This window comes from Calonectris borealis, chromosome 14, assembly GCF_964195595.1.
Source record: "Calonectris borealis chromosome 14, bCalBor7.hap1.2, whole genome shotgun sequence".
Lineage (NCBI taxonomy): Eukaryota > Metazoa > Chordata > Aves > Procellariiformes > Procellariidae > Calonectris > Calonectris borealis.
Window position 1 is genome coordinate 4,577,703 of NC_134325.1, and position 19,446 is coordinate 4,597,148.

The 19,446-nt window shown below is 48.9% G+C and overlaps 1 protein-coding gene across 1 annotated transcript in view; it reads left to right on the forward strand.

Annotated features, from left to right (window-relative positions):
• SLC67A1 (solute carrier family 67 member 1) overlaps window positions 1-19,446 on the forward strand; it is a 63,128-nt gene that overhangs the window by 4,172 nt on the left and 39,510 nt on the right. Inside the window, exons 4-5 of the mRNA XM_075163026.1 lie at window positions 815-960; window positions 1,682-1,814. Of these exons, the coding sequence (XP_075019127.1) occupies window positions 815-960; window positions 1,682-1,814 (279 nt within the window). The remainder of the gene's footprint in view (window positions 1-814; window positions 961-1,681; window positions 1,815-19,446) is intronic.

Below are 19,446 nucleotides of genomic sequence, written 5' to 3' on the forward strand. Positions count from 1 at the left end.
AACTAAAACCTCATCTGGCTCTTTTGGGTTTTTCCCTCAAATAGAAGCAAATTTGAGTCACTGTTGTGAAGACTTTATTGAACATAAACAGAAAGCTAGCTATTTATTTTCTTTAAGTAGTGCTGAATGAGAAACGTTGCTTTGAACATCCTCTGGAAAGACATTGGAATAACTTCTGTTGCCATTGAACCTGAACTAAAAAATTAGCTAGCCTGATTCCCTGGTCTGGGCCAACTCTAAGAGTCGCAAAGGAAAATTTGCGGGTGCTATGTGCCCTGAAGTGATAATATTGAATGAGTTACTGAGCTGAGCTGCCGAAACTGCCTGTGGCTGGTCTTGAGCAGCTTGGAGACAAATCCCGTTTATTCACTGAAATGCCAGCGGAAGGGACTTACGCAGGCACACGTTATCTTGGGCTTACAAGGGGTCTGGATACAGGCCGAGCGGTGGCAGCCGTCTGCACGTTCCCTTGTTACACCAAAGTGTCAGTGCCCACGTTCCCAGGTGGGCAGCTGCTGCTTCAGCACTGGTCCTTGCACTCCTCCTCCTCCAGCAAGGCTTGCAGTTTTGGGGGGCTTGTTTTGGGGTGTTTGGGGGGTTTTTTTGCAAGTAGTCAGCAGTGAAGAGAGGTTACCCAGTAAGCTGAGCTCCTCTGAATATCTAGTCCTTTTCTGGGAACAGCACGCTTCTGAGAATCTGATCAGCACTTCCCGGGGTGGACAAATGAGTGAGGTGGCCGTGCAGCTCCATCCATCATGCTTGTAGTGACCTGCACAGTCCCACTTCTGACAACTTTGTACCGTTTCTGTACCAGGTTTGCAGATCAATTTGGCACCCGAGCTGCCTTAATTCTCTCCTGTGCGTCTGGAAGTGCCTTCTTCCTGCTCATGTCCATCTCCACCAGCATCCCCCTCCTCTTCCTCTCCAGGCTGCCAGCAGTGTTCATGCACGGGCTACCAGGTAAGGTCGGTCAGGGCTGAGCGACTTTCCAAATGTTTTTTTTTGCTTGATTCCTCTCTTCTTGCTCATGTTGCTGGAAGTCAACAGGCTCAACAGCATGAAGGAAGCCAGGAGGAACATTTGGTGGTTATCAGGGGTGAAATGGTGCAAACACGAAGCGGCAGGTGTATTGGTTATGGAAAGCAGGGCTGGTAGCCTGTAGTCCCAGGTCCATTCTCCTGTATGATCTTGAGCAAATTGCTTGGACTTCACCATTCAGATGCGGGTGATGAATACTTGCTGGCAGCAGTGCTATCCCAAGCTTCTCAGATGCCTTCTTGTAACCAGGATACTTTATAGGAGAGCTTTTCCCTTTCTCCTGGTAAAATGAGCATATTAGTCAAAACGAAAGGTGGTTACAAAAGTACCTTCCATTACTCACCAGCTGTTCTGCTTTAGTTGGCCTTTCCTAGATGTTTCTAGTAAAAACCATACCACAGCCTTTAGCTACCAGAAGTCTGTGTAGCTCATGCAAGAGGACTCAAGTTGATAGGGTGTTAAGGCTCTTCTTGCCACTTGTGGCGTGGTTTGTTTGAGTGGTTTGAGTGGTTTGTTTCCTACGACTGATGAGCTGAACCAATTCCACTCAGCAGTGTGCACGAGCATTTGCCCCGGGGATTATTTATACCCACTGCTCAGACCCTGTGACAAGCTTTCTTTCAAGGGATTTGTTTCCCTGCAGGTGCTCAGAAGCTTATTACAGACCTGACGACCCCTTCCCAACGCGCTGACGCTTTGGGGAAGCTGGGTCTTTGCTTTGGAATAGGCATCATCATTGGCTCTGCCCTGGGAGGTGTCCTCTCCACCACATTTGGGTGAGTGGTCCACTTGTTCGGTGTTGGCCTTGTTGCAACCATTGAGGGAGCTGCTAAGGGGTGTTTTGCTTCCCCCCCCGCTTTTGATGGTATCTTACTGCTGGTGGCAGTAGAGGATCGTACCAGAACTCAAAATTTGGCTTTCCATACTGCTACAAAGAACCATTCCCACTGTTTTTAAGGGGACTTTGTTGAAAATCTCATCTTCTGTCTACTTAAATTGATTTAAAAACAAGTTGAAGTGAGAAATGAGAGTCTATCTGTCTCCCGGTTGTCTTCTCTTTGGAGCTGAGCGTGCTGAAAAGCAGCCCATATTGCATCACTTGCTTTTAAGAAACAGTGTTGAACAACTGAGAAATGGAAACCGGGAGGGGTGTGAAACTCGTGGAGTGTGCTTGGGGGATGCTCGATGTAGAGCAAGACCTTGCGAAAGGGGAAAGCAAGCTTGGGAGAGTGGGGGAAAAGAGTGAGGAGGTCTAGCCCTGTCACAGCAGGATGAAGCACATGCCGGCCGCTTCCCTATTTGCTTTCCACAGCCTGGCACGTTGCAGTGGGCTGCCACCTTCTTTTCTGTGCTGCAATAGGAAAGAAATGCCTGATCTTACTGTATTTACTGGTCTCTGTTCATTATTAGTAAAGGAAGCTCAAAAGGTGTGGTGCGTCGGAGAACTTTGCAGGCAGGGAAGTGCACGCGGCTGTAATCTTCCTGGAAGATTCCCCAGCATTTCTCTGGTTGGGGGGAAAAAAAAAATCCCTTGTGAACTTTTGAGCGTTTATTTTGCTCTACTTTTTTTATTATGGACACTTGCTTCTGCAGATTCCGGTTAGCATGGAAATAACTTTTTTCAATCTTTGCGAGCATTATAGCTGCTCTACAGCGTAGGATAGAGGTTAAAAGTCATTAGGGGGAGCTCTGGTTTTTAGGAATTGGGCCTCCCCTCCCCTCAGTTGTACAGCAATGCTGTCTCATTAAAAATCAGTTTTCATGAACTTCAGGCAGCTAAGTCAAATGTCATTGATTTTTTTTTTTTCATGATCCTTTTCCTAGCGCCGTAAGCACTGCGGACTGTACGTGGTGCTATGTCACCCAGGCATTTTGCATAGGGCACACTCAGTTACGGTGTTGGGCGTCCTGCGTTGGCCTCTGAACCCTGTTGTGCATCCACATGCATTCAGGTGCTGCAGTGATGCAACTTTGCATCTCAAGTCTTTGCAAGGGTTAATCGAGTAGAAGACTTTAACCTCGCCGCCTTAGGGAGTAGCCCCTGAAAACTCTGTTTGCTGCTGTACCGTGGCAGTGTTGGGCCAAATTAATTGCTGCAGACAATCTCAGGAGTTTTCTTCCTCTTGCTTGAAACCTGAAACGGTTTTCCTTAATTCTTTTGTGGTTGGTGCCTGTTCCTTCTTGGCCAATTGACGCAAGGCTGGCTAGGAGGATTCATTTTGTAGTTGTTATATGGTTACATAAAATGAAAATTGGGGATGTACATAATATTAACTAATTCAGGATTTTAAAGTATTTATAGATGTTGATGGTTGAGTGAGGTTTTAATAAGTGTTATTTTTAATCAAATACAGTGATTGTATCCCTTCTGTGTGTTAACAGCCTAAAAGTAAAGGTTACCTCAGTTCTCCGCTTAATCTTTGGTTCTATGCCCATATTTAAACATCAACATTCAAGTAGCAAAAATTTATGGGGTTTCACTTTCCAGCGTGTGCATCAGTCGCTGGTTTATAGAAAAATCGGGAGTGGGAGAGAATCCCCTGTTTCAGTTAATTAGTTAGAGACGCTTGAATGCAGCCCGGCTTTTGGATGTCGGGGCTTGGGGCTGTCAGACCGCAAGGTGCTTCCAGGCTCCCCAGTTCCCTGCTTATTTTGAAAGCTTCCGGCCCTTACGTTTTGTGCGACATAACACTGAGAAAAGGGAACCTTGCCCCTAATTATGGGAAAGCAAGGGACCTGCACCTGAAAACCGACATCGCTTTCGACTTTCCCGTCGCAGGGGGTTGTTCCCCTTGCAGCCGGCGGAGGGCAGCTTCGGCTCGCAGTTCACGTGCTGGAGCATCCCGTCGCAGAGGTTTTGGGGCTGCTCCTGCCATCCCATAGCAGGACTGGGGAAAGCAGCCTGTCTGATGGCAGCATTTGGTTTTCTCCACGAGGATCTGTGCATCCCCCCTGGAAGGATGCTGGGAATTCCCATTAACAAGGGACAAAGCCCAGCGCGCTGGCAGGACCCTTCTGACCACCCTGATGTGCAGAGAGTTGGTTTGATTTTAGAAACAGCAGCTCCAGGCTGAAGGACTGCACAGGGAGGCCACTCTGGGCGTTTGGTAGCCACCTTTGCCGCAGCCAAATCCCACCTTTGCTCTGACACCGCCCTTAGCTCCTCTGCCAGATTTCTGTGCAAAGATTAGAGGAGCAATCTACAGATTTTTAGCGTTTTGGCCGATATTGGTGATGAGTGGGAGTTCAGCCCTGCGAGCAGATGAAGACAGCTCTGTGCCACGAAACAGCCCCCAGAGCACCCCCAGCGCCTCTGGCTGTGTCTGCAGCAGTGACCTGGAGGGAAAGGAGTGGGTGTCGCATTATGGACGCACCCAAGGCTCCTTGGCCTGGATCCCACAGGTTGGCTCTTAATCATCCCTCCCTGTTTCCCACATTTGTACAGGAAGGCTCCAGCTGTACTTGGAGCTGCGTAATCACTTCCATTTTTTTTTTTCATAGAAGAATGACCCAATCTCCTTCTTTTGAAAATAAGTATTTCTGCCATGTCATGGAGCAAAGCTGGAGATTTCTGTCCACTCTGCATTCTTCACTCTCCCTCACCACAAAGCTGGCCCGCGTTCCCCGTCTGTTGTTGACAGCATTATTCATATGTTAGCAGTGGTTTGTATACAAGAGAGGGGGTAGAAATCGGTCTCAGTTCCTCAGCTGATGTCATTTTGGTATTATTCCACTGTATTGTATTTACCATTGATGTACTTGACCTAAAGAGCGGGTCTGCTGTTGTTTTCATTGTTGGAATAATATTTGTCAACCCTTATTTATTAAGGGAGCCCCAGGGAAGTTGAATGGCTTGTTCTGATTTGCATAAGATTTTCTGGATGTCAGATCCTGACGTCCGCTCCTAAGCTGCAGCCACCAGCTCCAGCCCTTCCTCTTCCTCTCTCTGAAGTACTACACTTTTCCCCCATGTTTTCCAAAACTTTGAATGAAGCTGTAGCAAAGGAATTGTGACTTTTAGTCAGACCTGGATATGTTTCATCTGTGAAATGCGGCTTTGCCTTTTGCAAATCAAGGAGCTGCTTGCCAGCTGGCTTCACCCTACCAAATTTACTTGCTGGAGACCTTGCTCTTAATATATAGCCCTGTCCACTCACCCCTGTACAGACAGTGCATACAGCTGTGAAGAACATGCTTTCTATGGGCAGGGTGATGGTCAGGCAAATTTACACCACCTGAGGATCAGGTATAAGCCAATTTATTAACACAAGCAGTTGTAATCTTAACCATTTGGAAAGTGTTTTCATGTTTGTATGCTTTTTTTTTTTATTATTGGTGTTTTCTGGTCATTGATCAGTTGGATCAGGATTGTGGATATAAAATACCTAGCTTGAAAATAACTCCTGTAGTTCAGCCGAGGTCTCTAGGTTCTTGGAGAGTCTGCAAACTCCATCACAGCTCACTCACAGAAGGTGACTATGAAAAGGAGCTCTGTTTGCCCTCTGCACATGTTCCCCCCTCCCTGTACGCTTATGGAAAGCTGTTAGGGGAGCACAGGCTGCAGGTGAGTGTGTACCCCTGGAGAGAAGCGATACGGTATTTGTAGTAGGCTTTTGTGGCAGTGCTGTGGGTGAAGGGTGAAAGAAGAAGACTGGATTAGTTTTCAAAAGTGGAAAGATGAGCCTAGGTAGCTAATTAGAGAGATTTCATCCTTTCTTCTGGGAGTATGATTAATTGCATTTGGCTTCTTTCTTCTTTCTTTCTAACAAGGACATACAGAAGCTTTGCTGCATGACCCAAGATTTGTTTGCTTTCTATGGACAAGGAGAGGTTTCTTCATTTCAGTGAGTCAGCTGTAGGCTTAAATCTCTTGGAGCAATTATTCTTTTGAACTTGGGATTTTCCTGGCCAAACCCCTTTGGTCTCTTATTTAATATTATTACAGCAGGCTTTGGGGATAGTTTTTTTTTCCTGGCTGTGCTATTATCCTTCTTCCTCAAGGGGAAAAGAAGGAGCTTGTTCGCCCGGAGTAGGGAATTGCATTTCTTTTCAATAACCCATTTGAACAATGTCCTCTGGCAGGGAATTTCTCATTGCTTCACGGCAGAGTGGAAAGACTGTGGGTGTTGAAAGGGCTGAAGGTTGGGAGCTGGGAAGGCGGGTGGGAACATGGCAAAGGGCGAGAGGGTTGCACTCCGTTTCGGGACAAAGCAGGGTATTCTGCTGCCGGGAGCTGCTCCTGCTCCCTTCCAGTAGAAACCAGTGGTATTTCTCTGCCTGGGATGATGTCGATTGGCCAAGCAGCATGGATCAGTGATACTTGTACAGGCTTTGCTTTGTCCTCTGTGTCAAGGGACTTTGGGGAGAGGGAGGTGGTCTCTGCTTGCCAGCAAGTCATCCACGAGCTGCAACGCGGTCTGTCACCGTCGGTCGAGCTCTGTGGTGCCTTGGGAGAGCTGGGGAGGGAATAGTGAATGGGCTGTTTGTCAGGGAGCTGATGGTTTGGGGAAGGCACAGAGGACCTCAGTTGTGGCCTTCTGTGAAAAATAAACCAAAACAAAACAGGATCCAGAGATTCTTTTTTCTCATTTACTCTGCATGACAACAATCTTAGTTTTGGAAGCCATGGTACCAAAGCTTGTCTGTAAGGTCTATGTTAACTGGGTCTGGATAGAGGATCATGCACATCATCCCTCCACAACTTGTTGGTTCAGAGTTCAGGTTTAGGGCATTTTTCTTCTCTCCTTTATTCACAGCACCAGAGCTTTCTAGTTCTGGTGACTTGTTTGACCTATTCTTGAACCTGAGAAATGCCTCAGTGCACTTTGGGTGGAGTTCACCTAATCTTAGACATCTACAGTGGAGACAGCTACACCTAAATTTGCTGTTCAGAGTCTGTGTGGTTGATGGAGAGGCACAGGCGCTTCTACAGCACCATTTACCTCCTCATGAAGCAGGTCTGAAACAGCTCAGGGAACAGACTGCTTTGCAAGATTTCTGCTTGCTAACACCTGAGTCCCAGAACACTAGCTCTGGCCACCAACACGTTGTGCCTGTGATCACAGTCCTGGAGTTTGATGCTGGATCGTGAACATACCAGAGGTCACTAGGGTGCAGGTCCTGAGCACTTTCCCCTGTCTGTGCTGCCTTCGTGCAACATACGCTCATCCCCAGCCCTTCCTTCCTGCAAACCTCCACCCCACCTACCACTTCTAGGCCACCAATTTTAGATTTGGGTCCACTGGCTTTCTCCTATTTACCCATTGGAAGACCACACTGATGCTGCAAAGGTGCCCTCGTTCCCCCTTTGCAGACCTTCAGTAAACCTGGCTCTTCCATCCTCTCCCTACAACCCTTGGTCTGAACTTCGGTGGAAGGAGGCATGGTGGTGGGGCTGAGAGCTCCTCTTTGGTCCTTCACCCATAGGTGGGGCCCTTTCCCAAGGGAGGAAGAGTGGGGTTTAGGGCAGGAGCCAGCAGCTCATGGGAGGGAGAGCCCATGCCTTGTGGCTGCCCTCAAGGGTAAGGGGTATGGCTGGGGAGGGCTGGGCTTGGGTTGAGCTAACGGGGTGCTGGTTGGCAACCCCTTCCTCAGCCTTGTCAGGAGCTCCCCGTTTTCCTTCAAAACTCTCATTCCCACTTACCTTTCTGCAGGGCTTTGGTGGGAGGGCTGTGAGCGCGGCTGTGCCAGCTCACAGGGGGTGTCCACCTGCCCCTTCTCCCCCCAGCACCCTCCTTCCTCCCAGGCATCTCTGCCCTTTCGGCTTAGCTGCTTCATCTTCCCAGGGAAACCATGATGAAAAGGCATTAAAAAAAAAAAAATAAAGAAAGGGAGAAAGTATCCAGAACTTCCTCGTGTGGCTGGTTTGTGCTGCTTAGACAGAGAGTTGAGGTTTGGGGGCTGCTGGGAATTGACTTGCACCAGAGCTCCTGGTGTCCCTCCGTGGGTTGGCAGTGGTTACCCCGGCAGACAGACAGTTAGGAAATAAAGGCGGGGGGAAAATATCAATGGGGGAGCTAAGGAAATTTCCCCGCTGCCTTCTCCAGCTTTCATCGCGCCTGTGCGCCGGGGGAGGCTGCCCTGCCTCGCCGCCCCATGCCTGGAGTCAGAAAGTGAGGGGGCGGCGGGTGAGCGAAACCCTGTTTTGTGCGCGTGGTGGCTAGATCGCAATCAAAAGCGCGTGTGTTTGTGAAGTTACCTCTGCTAAACAATTATGGATGTTTGAACACCGCTCCCCTCGGCCCGATGCTTTGAAAGCGCTGGGTTTCTGTGCGGCACGGTGCCCTGCCCGGTCGGTTGTGAGCTGTGTTCCTCACAGCCCCAAGTAATAAGTGAAAAAATGGGAAACAAAACCAAAAAACAAGCCCTGAAAACTGGAATTTTATGGAAAGGCACAAGGTATTTTGGGTCCGGCCTCGCTAGCAGAGGCAGCGTCGGAGGGCTGAACATGCCCCTCTCCGTGCAGGTTGCACAATAAGGCAGTGTCTGCTCATGACTCACTGGAGCTTCATCTGCTCTTCCCACTCCTGGAATATTTTACGACTGGGCAGCAAATCCAGCAATACCACTGGGGATTGAAATCCAGGGAAGTACTGGGTTTTTTTGTTAACAGAAAATAGAAAGCGCAGAATAGACTGTGGTTAAGTCCCTGAATTGGGATTTGGGACTCGGCTCTGCTGCAGTTTTCCTGTGATAGAAGTGAGCCGTCCCATCCCTCTGCACCGGTGTTCCTCATGCATAATATGGGGCAACGAGGTGGTTTTTCCTTCCCTCTCCCAATACATTTACAATATTGCTGTTTAGGTTATGCAGCCTCTGGGATGCAGACTCTCTCTATCACAAGGTGTGCTCATGCAAATATCTGCTACCCTGGAGGAACGCATCCAGTTTTTCCTGGATGTATTCTCCTCTTCATCCCCTGGTGTCCTGGGCAGGCAGAGTCTTTGTGAGCCCAGCTACCATCCCATTTTTTGGGCTTGTTTCTTTTTTTTTTTTAATTGTTTATCAAAAGAAAGTGCTGGCCTTTTGCTATTTCAGAAAAGCAGCAGAAAAAACTGCGCTCAGCCAGCCCTGGAGCTCAGTGGTGGGGGAGTCTCAGAGGCTGGGGGCTGAAGCGCAGGACTGCAGAGCTGAGCCCAGCAAGAGCTGGCAGAGGGACCTGGAGGGCAACGTGGGGTGGCACAACCTCCCTCCCTTCGTGCCTGCACATGTTCGTGTGGACAGCTCTCTCCTTTACATCTCCTAATCCTTTAGATTCAAAGGCTCATGCTTACATTTCATTCTGGTCTGCTTCAGTGAACGAACCCAGCCTTGCGGTGAGGTTGGGACAGGAAGGATGTGGCGCTTGTGTGTGGGAAGGACTATCAGACAAGGGAGGGAGGGAAGGTCGGGATGAACGGAAATGTGTGGATTTGGCATGTGAAGGGTGGACCGAGAGGAGTTAGGACTTGGGGAGCTGAGGAGTGAAGCTCTGCGGGAGAAAGGCTTCGTGCTTTTAGATGTATTGGGTCTTCTGGGGCAGTAAGATTGGGGCATCAAGGGGCTTGGACTGGAAGGAAGTAGTATTCCCAAAATGGACCCCAAGGGGGAAGAAAGAATGGGCCTGGGACGAGCACAAAATGCTCGTCATGCATGATCCCATTTACAGGATATTCTGTGTGTTGCACGACTCCCAGGACCTGAAGATCTTCAGCTACATTGCCAGGGATGGGTCTAGCAATGTCTCAGGTGCCACCTCTTCAAATCACTGCTGCTCTCCCGTTTTCCTCCTGCCTGAAATATGGCTGCTGTAAGGGATGGGTGGAAAAGCAGCCCTTTTGGAGGAGTTTGGGGTTGGGTATTAAACCCTCCCCGGTGCTTCTCTTGGCCGTTGCTGCCAGATTGATGGGACGAGCAGGAGGCTGGCGGGTGGATGGGGAGATGCAACACCCCGTTGTCACAGGGTGCCGGTTCACCGTGGCCCTGGGTGAAGGCTAGGCGGCTCGGATGGGGTGCTCAGAGGGAAATAAAAAGGGTGTGACCTCTACATGAACTACACCAGCTTCCGCGGCCCCACCCAGGGTTTTCCTTTCCCTGCAGTCTCTTTATGAAACCCTGCTCACAGCCACTCCACCAGGCGAGAGCCAAAGGTATGTGAAGCATTCAGGCAGTGAAAGCAGCCAGAGGGCAAAGGAGTTTCTGAATGGCCATTTCCAGGCTAACCCCAGTGCTTGTTGGGGCTTGTCTCTTTAACCTGACAAACCATGGGTTATCACAGCCAAGGGAGAAGGTATTTCCAGCATCAGAAACGTTCTCAGTGGCATTCAGATTGCAAGCTCCCGACGGCTCGGGCTGAGCCCGGGGCAGCGGGGTGCAGCAGATGGGCTTCAGCGCTGCTGGCCAGCAGAGATGCTGATCCAAGAGGAGGGCAACGCTAATGGTGTGACCTGAGAGGCCGGACACCATGGTGAGGGTCTATCAGTGCGCAGGGCGTAGCCTGTGTGTTGAGCCCGCAGTCTGTGCCGTAGCACGTGCAGAAGCACTCCCAGTTTGCTCAGCCGGCGTTTGCAGAAGGCAGGGCAACATGCCCTGTAGGGTTGTATCCCATTTTGGGGGATATGGAGCAGCAGCTTTGGAGGAGTAGCATGTCTCGTTGTGATTAACTATTGCTTGGGAGGTGGCTTGGATGGCCTGGGAGAGACACAGACCCTATACATTCATTAGAATAATTTGCTTTGCTTTACAGACACGTAAGGGGCTCTGCTCTGCTCTCCCGCTGCCCTCTGCAGCAGAAGCGCAGCGATCAGGCTTTCCAGAAATGACTGTGATTTTCTTTCAGTCTCCCACTTGGGGATGTCTAACGTGGATTTTCATAGGATAGGAATTTAGCACTTTTGGAAATCTGGTCCGTTTAAGGTAGTTCAGGATCTGAAAACTTTGAATATTTTTGAGCATCTGAGTTTTTCTTGTTTACTTGTTACTACAGCAATTGTTGCTTTGATTTTAATTTATTTTTCTTGGTGGAGAGGGATTATATATCTAATCCTCTGTGGTCTGTATGCAGTATTAACTTTCTCAGTCTCACTAAATGTTCCTTTATTCCATGATATTCTCGGCTGAAACTTTTGGACTAATCACTTCGTTACAAAACTTCACTGTGAATCCTTTTGAAATCTGCACCATCTTTATTTTTATGGGATTTGGTTCATTTCTCTTTTACCTCAGGGTATATGATCTGAGACATATTGAAGTCATTGGAAGTGTTTCCTTTGAGTTTGGTTTTAAATCAAGCACTGGGTAAAGAAATTTGTAGAGGAAGGAAGGAAACCTCCAGAAACCTAAAAGATTCCTGCAGGATATTTCTTTAAAAAACCCAAATAATTAGAAATCCCCTTGGAAAAGCCATCTGGGGAGCATCTGAGCAATGCTTACAGGAGGCCAGACTCCTAAATGCTGTTCTCAGACTTTAAAAGCAGGGGGGATGAAAGACAATAATGGTTATTAAAGTTGAGGATGCTCATGCGTCAGATGTTTAAGCTTACTTCCTACAGAAGCTTAGAAAAGCTCTTTCCTGATCTAAAGCTCTATAACAGATTGGCTGTATTGTGAGTGCTGGGTTTCTTTCCCTCCCCTTTCTGACTCTCCAGACACAGTTGGGTATGAGACAGATGATGGATCGATTCTTCCGGCTGATGTTTCCCAATATAGTCCTGGATGTTTCCCAGTCTTCCAGGAATTACTTTTCATGGCAGAAAGAGACCTGCTTCTAGATGGACCTATTGATGTTTAGAAAAAAAATTTTGAAAGCATGTGTTGAAGAACTCCTTTAGGGTAACCGGAGGAGCCTGTGGTTGGTGACACCAGGCTCACGCCTCGCACTACACCCACGCGTGTTCTCATTGCATGCAATTACACGGTCCGGGATGTGTAATTGCCCGATTGTAATCTGTCCACCTTACCAAAAGTTGCATCATTTTGATTTTGCCTGGGTGCTGTGTGGCAAGCACTTTTCAGACGGAGTCTCTTGGCCCTTGAAGGATTCATAAAGTTTTTCCTGTGTTTTTATATAAAGCCTGATTATTATTTTTTTAATTGTTTTATTTCTTGGGGATGGAGGTTCAGCTGTGGCAGGGGAGAATTTGCGATAGCTAGAAAAGTACATCTGTGGCGCAAAGCTGCTCTGAATAGCAGTGGAGCTAAATTGTTCGAAAGGTTTCCAAAACACTAACAGTGCCTTGACTATTACAGCATCCAGGGTGAGCAAATCTCGTTTGCCCTTCTCCAGCTGTGCCAATTCATCCCATTCTGTGTTGGTGAGAGGCTGGGTACCCACTGGGAAAGGGAAAGCAATCAAGAGCCACATGCATTAGTCACCTACCTCAGCCGAACAGGACCCAAGATCAGATGATGCAAAAATGACTGTCAAATACCTATGTAGAATAATCCAGCTAGGAGATGAGGCCTCGCCTATCTGCAGGTCTGCCCTGGGAGGGGGACGCGGCAGCGAGCTCAGCGCCGGGCAGCGGCGGCGCCTCGAGAGGGGGAAAGCGCAGGAATGCAAATGGCATGCTGTAACGGGGCAATGAAGCCATCTGATGGCACACCCAGGCACTCTTTTATTGTGGATGAGGATCTATTTCTGGACTTTGGAAATGAGCCATCCAAAAGTAAATGTTTAGTCAGCCTTGCAAGCTGTCTGAAATGCATGACATGCCTGTGACGGGGCGGTTTTATGGGGATGGGGCTAACCTTTCTTTGCCAAATGTGATTCTGCAATAAAGAAAATCTACATTCGGAAGAGACGGTAAGATGTGGGCGAGGTTTAGTTTTCTGCCCTAGAGAACTGAGCTGTAAGGAAGAAAAGGGAGTCTTCCACTTCTGCAAGGACTCTTAAAGGGCATGGGGGGCTTTCCCCGCCCTGGAGGTTGTGCCCTTCAAAACAAGCCCTGCGGCTTTGGCACAAAACTGAGAGTCGCTGTCAATATTTGGCTTGCAGGCATGAATGGAACCACTTGGTTTTTTTGTTGGAGCAGGCTTCTTGCTTTGGCCAGGAGCTGCAGCTGTAGCCTGCAAGGACAGGGAGAAGGCGGTGAAATGAAAAGTAGGGCTTGGTCACAGTGCTGGGGACGCCATGGCCGCTGGAGCAAATGGGGATGTGCCGTCAGACACCAAACGGGCATCTCCACCTTGAGTCAGTGATCCAGGTGCATGCTTGGATCAACAGATCCAAGAAGCAACAGCGAGCTGTCGAGTGGGGCAGAGTGGGCCCACGGCGGGGCACTGGGCGGTGTGGGGCAAGAGGGATGGAGGGCACCAGCGGCCGAGCACAATGGCTTGGCCAAAACCCCGTTGAGTGTAAAAGCCAGATCTCCAGGCTTTGGAGACCTGCAGCTCAGACTGTGTGATGGTTGGGTCTGGGGCTGGGGTTTAGTTCATTTGGGAGAGGAGCGACTTACAAAATGTGGATCTGGGTTCAGGTTACAATTCTGCTCCCCAGGGCTCTTCCAGGTGTTCAAATACAAACTTTTGGCCCAGGCCCATCTCTAATTAGGCATATTCTTTAAAAGTATTTTCCTTCCTCGGCTCCTGTGCTCTTGGCTTGTCTCCACTAGCCCTCTTTGCTGCACTAGAGCACAGTTTGCTGGGTGTATTAATTGAACTGTTTACACACCTGGTTTCCTGCAAGAATAGACACCTAGCTCCTTCTTTTGAAAAGTCTAGCCCAGAGGCTGTAAACAGGAATTGTGCTATGTCTGGAAAAGCTGAACTGCTGCTTATCTGCACTCCCTCGGGCTGTGGGAGCAGCAGCAGCTGCAGACATGGGTCAGTTGAGCATGGAAACCAGCTTGTACACTCTTCTCACCAGTCCTGTCCTCCCGCCCGGCTCAGGTCCTGCAGCAGCTGAGGAGCCACCTTCTCCGCAGGGTTATTCCCTTTTATTGTGATGGTGACAGGAGGGGCCCCACCTGGCATTTGGCTCAGCTCAGATGCATATTTTGCCTCGTGTGAAAGCTGAGGATGTCATCCTGGAGTTATGTCCTGTGCAGGACTGCTGATGGGACCTTTCCTCTCTTTTCATGGCTTTACCTTCCAAGGTTAGTTTCTGTCCAAGCTCCCCAAAAGCAGTGGTGGGTTCACCACCCCTTACACTCTTCTAGTCTAGGCTGAGGGGCATCTTTCATAAGCCGTTGTGTGGCTCAAAGAATGATTGTGGAAAGAAAAGGTTGGTAAGGCTTGTGTAGTGTGGATCAGATGAAATGGTCCCTCATGGTCTCTTTGGGCGTGAAATGTATAAGCATAAACAAGTGCCATCATTGCACAAATTTGATTTCAAGGTATAAGAGGAGGAGAAAGGCAGCACAAAATCACTTGGCCGATGCTATCAGGGATTTCTGCTTCTGAGTCAGGTAGTATAGGAAAACCCATAGAGCTTCCTCAGATGCTAAAACAGACCTTCAGACTCTGTTGGGGAGTCCCCCTTCACACCAGTGTGCACTCTGTACTGCCCTAAAATACGCTGATTTTGTGGACATGCTATCAGCTTCTGAATCCCACGTTGCAGCCGTTGCTTTACTGGGTGACATTGAGTTTTACTTTGCTTCTTCATTTCTTTGCTGAACATTACTTGAACTTCATCTCGAAGATACCGGCTGGCCTCTGCGTAAGGCCATGACTTGGGAGGGTTGGTGTGCTGTGCCGTTGGCGGTCCACAGGCTATGGAGTGTGATGCTGATGTGCTGGGCCTTGGCATCTTTAACTTTTCGTACTTCTTGAGGTTTCCAGAGCACTGTTGGTGAAGGCTCCTGGAGGAGTCCCCCCAAGGCAGGCCCTTGGGAAGGGGCATGCAGATGCCTGGGCTGGGAATAGGGAACAGGAAATCAGATGCACCTTAGGGCAAAATTTGCTATCCAAATTCCAGTCCAGCTAGGAACAGAAAATGCTGCTGTTCCCAAAGCACTGGGCTGGACTGGGATTACTCCAACAAGCCCCCAAAGGGGACACAAAGTAATCCAGTGGGGAGTGGAAGAAGGCGTGATATTAGCTTTTTGTGCTCGTGCCCTGGGGGAACTCCAGCAACTCTGTCCGGGACCGGCACAGCTCCTAATCGCCCATCGAGCAGTGACTTTGTCGTTGAACTTTACGCTGGCGTTGATTCCTGCTTGGCTGCTGCGTGTTGGTTATATGCCATAAGTGTTACGGGCTGTAAGGGCTGGGAAATCTCAGCTCTGGAAAGAGGCCCAGAAGGACGAAGGTGGCAGGCACTTTCCTCCAGACTTGCGTCAAAACCCTTCGCGGAGGAAGAGGAGAGGGCTTACGCTATCGCCCCCGCTTACCTTTTCCTCCTGCGTAATTGTGCCCCTCTGCCAAAAACAGAAATTGGGGCTAGCTGGATCCAGCGTGAAGCGGCATGACCGTTCGTGCTGCGCTCTGTGCTCCCGCTAATGGTATCAAATCAAGCAGGAAATTATTTTTGGAGCAGCGAAGCATGTTGAAACCCAGCAGAAGGCAGCTGTTTGCGTAACCGGAGTTGTGGGAGAGCTGCCTCCCTTGTTGCCAAGCGCTTGACTTCCTATACTGGTGAGAAACGGTTTCCCCGCTCCCGGCGGCGTGAGCAAATCCCCTTGGGCTTGGGAGGCTGGGCTTGGTCCAGCATCCATCATTCCTGCAGCGCCTGCTTCACCGCTCTGAATGTCCCCAGACGCTTTTCTGCAGGGGTCTGAACTACCTGATTCTGACTCCTTAGATCACCGCTCAGCCCTCTCCTTAAAAACAAATGACCTGCAAAATAAAGGGGTTTGTCCAGAGTTTCAAATGCATTTCGGTTAACTCTCAGCAGAGGTCCACATCTGGCAAACGGCCCACGCTGGAAGTGAAAACATTAGTTCTGCCTCAGTCTGAGCACCCGCGCCGTGGTTTTACACCCAGGCTGGGTTCCCAGCACCGGTTCGGTGCCCCGGCCGTACCCGCAGTGCTTGGGCTGCCTTCGCAAGGATGCATCCTGGCACGCAGCTCCTCTGGCTGCACTTCAGCAGCTCCTTTTCAATTTGGCCCTTTCAGCAGCTCCCAAGTGTCTAGCAGGGGCTTGATTTTTTTTTTCGGGGAGTGGGGAGCGGATCTTGGCATGCTGCTGCTTTTTCACTCTCTGGCAATACCGTTCGTACCTTTTCTTTCTGCTCCGTCACCGCAAGCTTGTGTCCAGGCACTGGCCTTGCCTCTCCGAGGTGGCTCCAGCCGTACGTTGGTGGATCTCCTATGCAAACAGGTTTGTCACCCTGGGCTCTGCTTGGTTCTTATACCCTCATACCAGACCAGAAATAAATCCCTTCGGTCCTACAGTGAAAAGTTGTGCCCTGTAAAATAGCATCGTTAACGTGGGTGGTTGGATTGCGTTAGCCAGAAAGAATGAGATAAAGTCACGGCTGCAGAGACGGCAGTTGACCTGGTGCAGATGGGGCTTAAATTCCTGCCCCCAAAATGCGATGCTTCTGCTCAGAAGGGAAGGACCAAGCCAGCGCAGAGAGGTTTTGAAAGTCGCCATGGGGGTATAAAGCCTTTTTTGTTTGCGGACTTATTATGTCATCCCTCGGTCATGCAAATGTCGCCCCAGAAGAAAGACTTTTTCACATTACTGCCTTGTTCTGGAAAAGTCCCTCCCTGATTATTCATGACCGCTGACTCCTTCAGCCATGCGCCCCTTTCCTAAGGGGAAAGGGTGGAAAGAAATTCCCTGACGCAGTGAAAGACAGGAAAAAATCCAGTGCACCCGAACTGAGTCAGTCTGAAGTATTTATGGCTTTCCAGTTGGGTAATTAAGTTCTCATGCAGCCCATTTACGGTTAGAAAAGGTGTCTGTCCTGCCGCGGGTTGAAGTTTGTTACCGTTACACGAATGTACGTCAGCAATAAGACCCCAGAACCGGGGTGATGAGCAGGGCGATTTCCATACTCTAAAGTCGTGGTGAAGTAGAATAAAAATTAAGCTGTTGTTTCACTTTATAGCAACCTTTCAACATAAGCGCTTGACGGTTTCTGGGCGGTTTGGTAATAGAGGATGGAGCCTTTTATTTCTGCCTGTCCCAGCCATGTCTAGGATTGCAGCTGTCAAATATCTCACTGTCTAGGGCTGTTTGGTGCCTTATGTTTTTAGTTGCAAATTCAATTATTTTCCCCTTGCCATTTAATTGCTCCCTGTGGCATCGTTATGCCCCACGCCTTCAGATTTGCTTCATTTGGTTTGGGAGGGGGACGGGCTGGGGTGGGTCCCTCCCGAGCGTGCTCCCTGCCCTGCCTTTCGGCTCTATTGCTTTTCTTTGTCGTGCTAAGCTGACCCTCCGTTGGCCCATGTCTTTTGTGCCCAAATGAGGGGGTTAAAGAAAAGCGGTGGAAACCCCCTGGTTGGTGGCTGCTTGAACTGGTCCCTCAGGCTTTGCCTGCTCCAAAGCCATCCAGTGGTCTACAGTGATTCAGCCCAAATTTCTTGGGACCTAAACTGAAGCATTTATTAAGTTGTACCCTAGAAGGGAATCACGTTTCCTGACAATAAAATACTATCCATCCCATAAAATGAAGATAGCATGAGCCTTAGAGGCTAATATTCCTGCAGTGCAAAGGAAGGAAGCAGCTGCAGAGTTTGAGGAGCAGTATACTAAATTAATCTGTTTGAAACCACTAAGGTAAGTCCTATTTCCTCAGATGAATGCCACAGTTATGTCTGAGGCAGTGCCTCTATTTCTCTGCTGATATTTTACCGAAGGGTAGCTGTAGGGAAGGGTTTAATTTCTTTTGTCGCCTTATCTCTGGGAACCACTTCAGTTCCGTTTCAGTGACGTTCTTGGGAAGTGTAAGACTAAAAAGGGGTTTATTGTCTCTTTGAACTGCCTTTTGCTCTGAGGAATGAGGATATAATTGTAACGTAGGAAGGACAAACTGAACATGTTCAGGCTTGTCCTGCCTGATCTTTCCCCGTTTCTTTTATTCTCTTTTTTTTTTTTTTTTCCCCCTTGCAGCTAGCACTCACAATTGGGATTTTCCAACTGATAAAGTCTTGGCTAGCCTAGGGGCTAATATGCTCTTAGCTAAACAAGCTCTCTGGACGGCTGGCTGTGCGGTTTCTTTTGATGCCAGCCAAGACCAGGGTTTGCCACTTTATTTGTGTTGGCCACCAGAGCATCGATCTCTCACTGTTCGTGTCTGCGGGATGAGTGCAGAGGGAGTCTCGGGCAGATGGCTTTCATATTCCCTCTGGGATAATTTTTTCCACATGTTTAGTGATCTTTCAGTACTCTCTTCTCTTTTTTGGTCATGTTTGGATTTTACGAGAAATAGGTCTGTGGAAGAAGTTAAAGGCAAATATTAACCAGACTTAAAGCAACCCAAAAAGAACATCCCTAAAGCCTTCAAATGTGGTGGTGTTTTGCTTTTAGGAAATCTCAGTATTAGTATAGTTGAAATACAGGGTTTGTTGGCTATATCTGTAAATACAGTAAGTTGTGCTTAGTTTGTCTCATTTAGTAAAAAATTGCCTTTCTCTGAGGCTAGTTTAACTAGTCTTGGTCTGAAGCAGAGATTAAAGATGTTGGTACTGAACCCATACCATCTTTTTTCTTCAACTGCTGCTACCTGATGACTTGCTAAAGAGAAATGAATTTAACGTCCTTTCCTGCTGCTAATCCATATCTCTGTTCCATGGCTGGGCTCTTTGTACTGGGTGCTGCCATTTTGATGGGTTTTGGCAGCCATCATATCTACACTGCTGATGTTGGGCCTCATCCTGTAAACCATTTCCAGCTCTTACTGACTTTGCATCTTTTCCATGATGCCCCCGGTTGATCTTTTCCAACCCTTTTCCATGATGCTCCTGGTGCAGCCGGGATTGCAGCATTTCTCACCAATTCCTCACAATCCACATGGCCTGTTTTACTTTGACCCTGTGGTTTTTACTCAGTCCTTCCTCCGAGAAGTTTCCACTGACTCAAATTTGTGCTTTAATTGAGTCAGGGCTCCAGGATGCGTCCCCGGGGCGAAGCCTGTTTCTGGGGCAGCTGGTTCCTGTGGAGCTGGGCCAGCCAACACGGGCGCGTGATGGCAAGGCTTCTGGGAGGAATTCTTGAAACAGTAATAGGGATGTCGCACACTTCCAAAAGGTGTGCTTCTCCCATCAACGGTGCTGTAAGACGTAGTGCTGGTGTTGCGCTGTCGGGGTGCTGCAAGGCGCAGCAAGTTGTAGGTTCCTGTTGCGTCGGTGTTGTGGCTGGGGCAGCGGAAAAGGCTTTTGGGGGATCCAGGGAAAAGAAAGAGGAGAGGAAAAGTGTCCTCACTGGTCTGAGCATTAAACTTGCATGCGAGACACTTGATTTTTAAGGCTTTTTTTCCACCATGATCTTTATGGGACCTTACTGGGGCACTTTGGTTTTCCGTGCTTCCTTTCCCC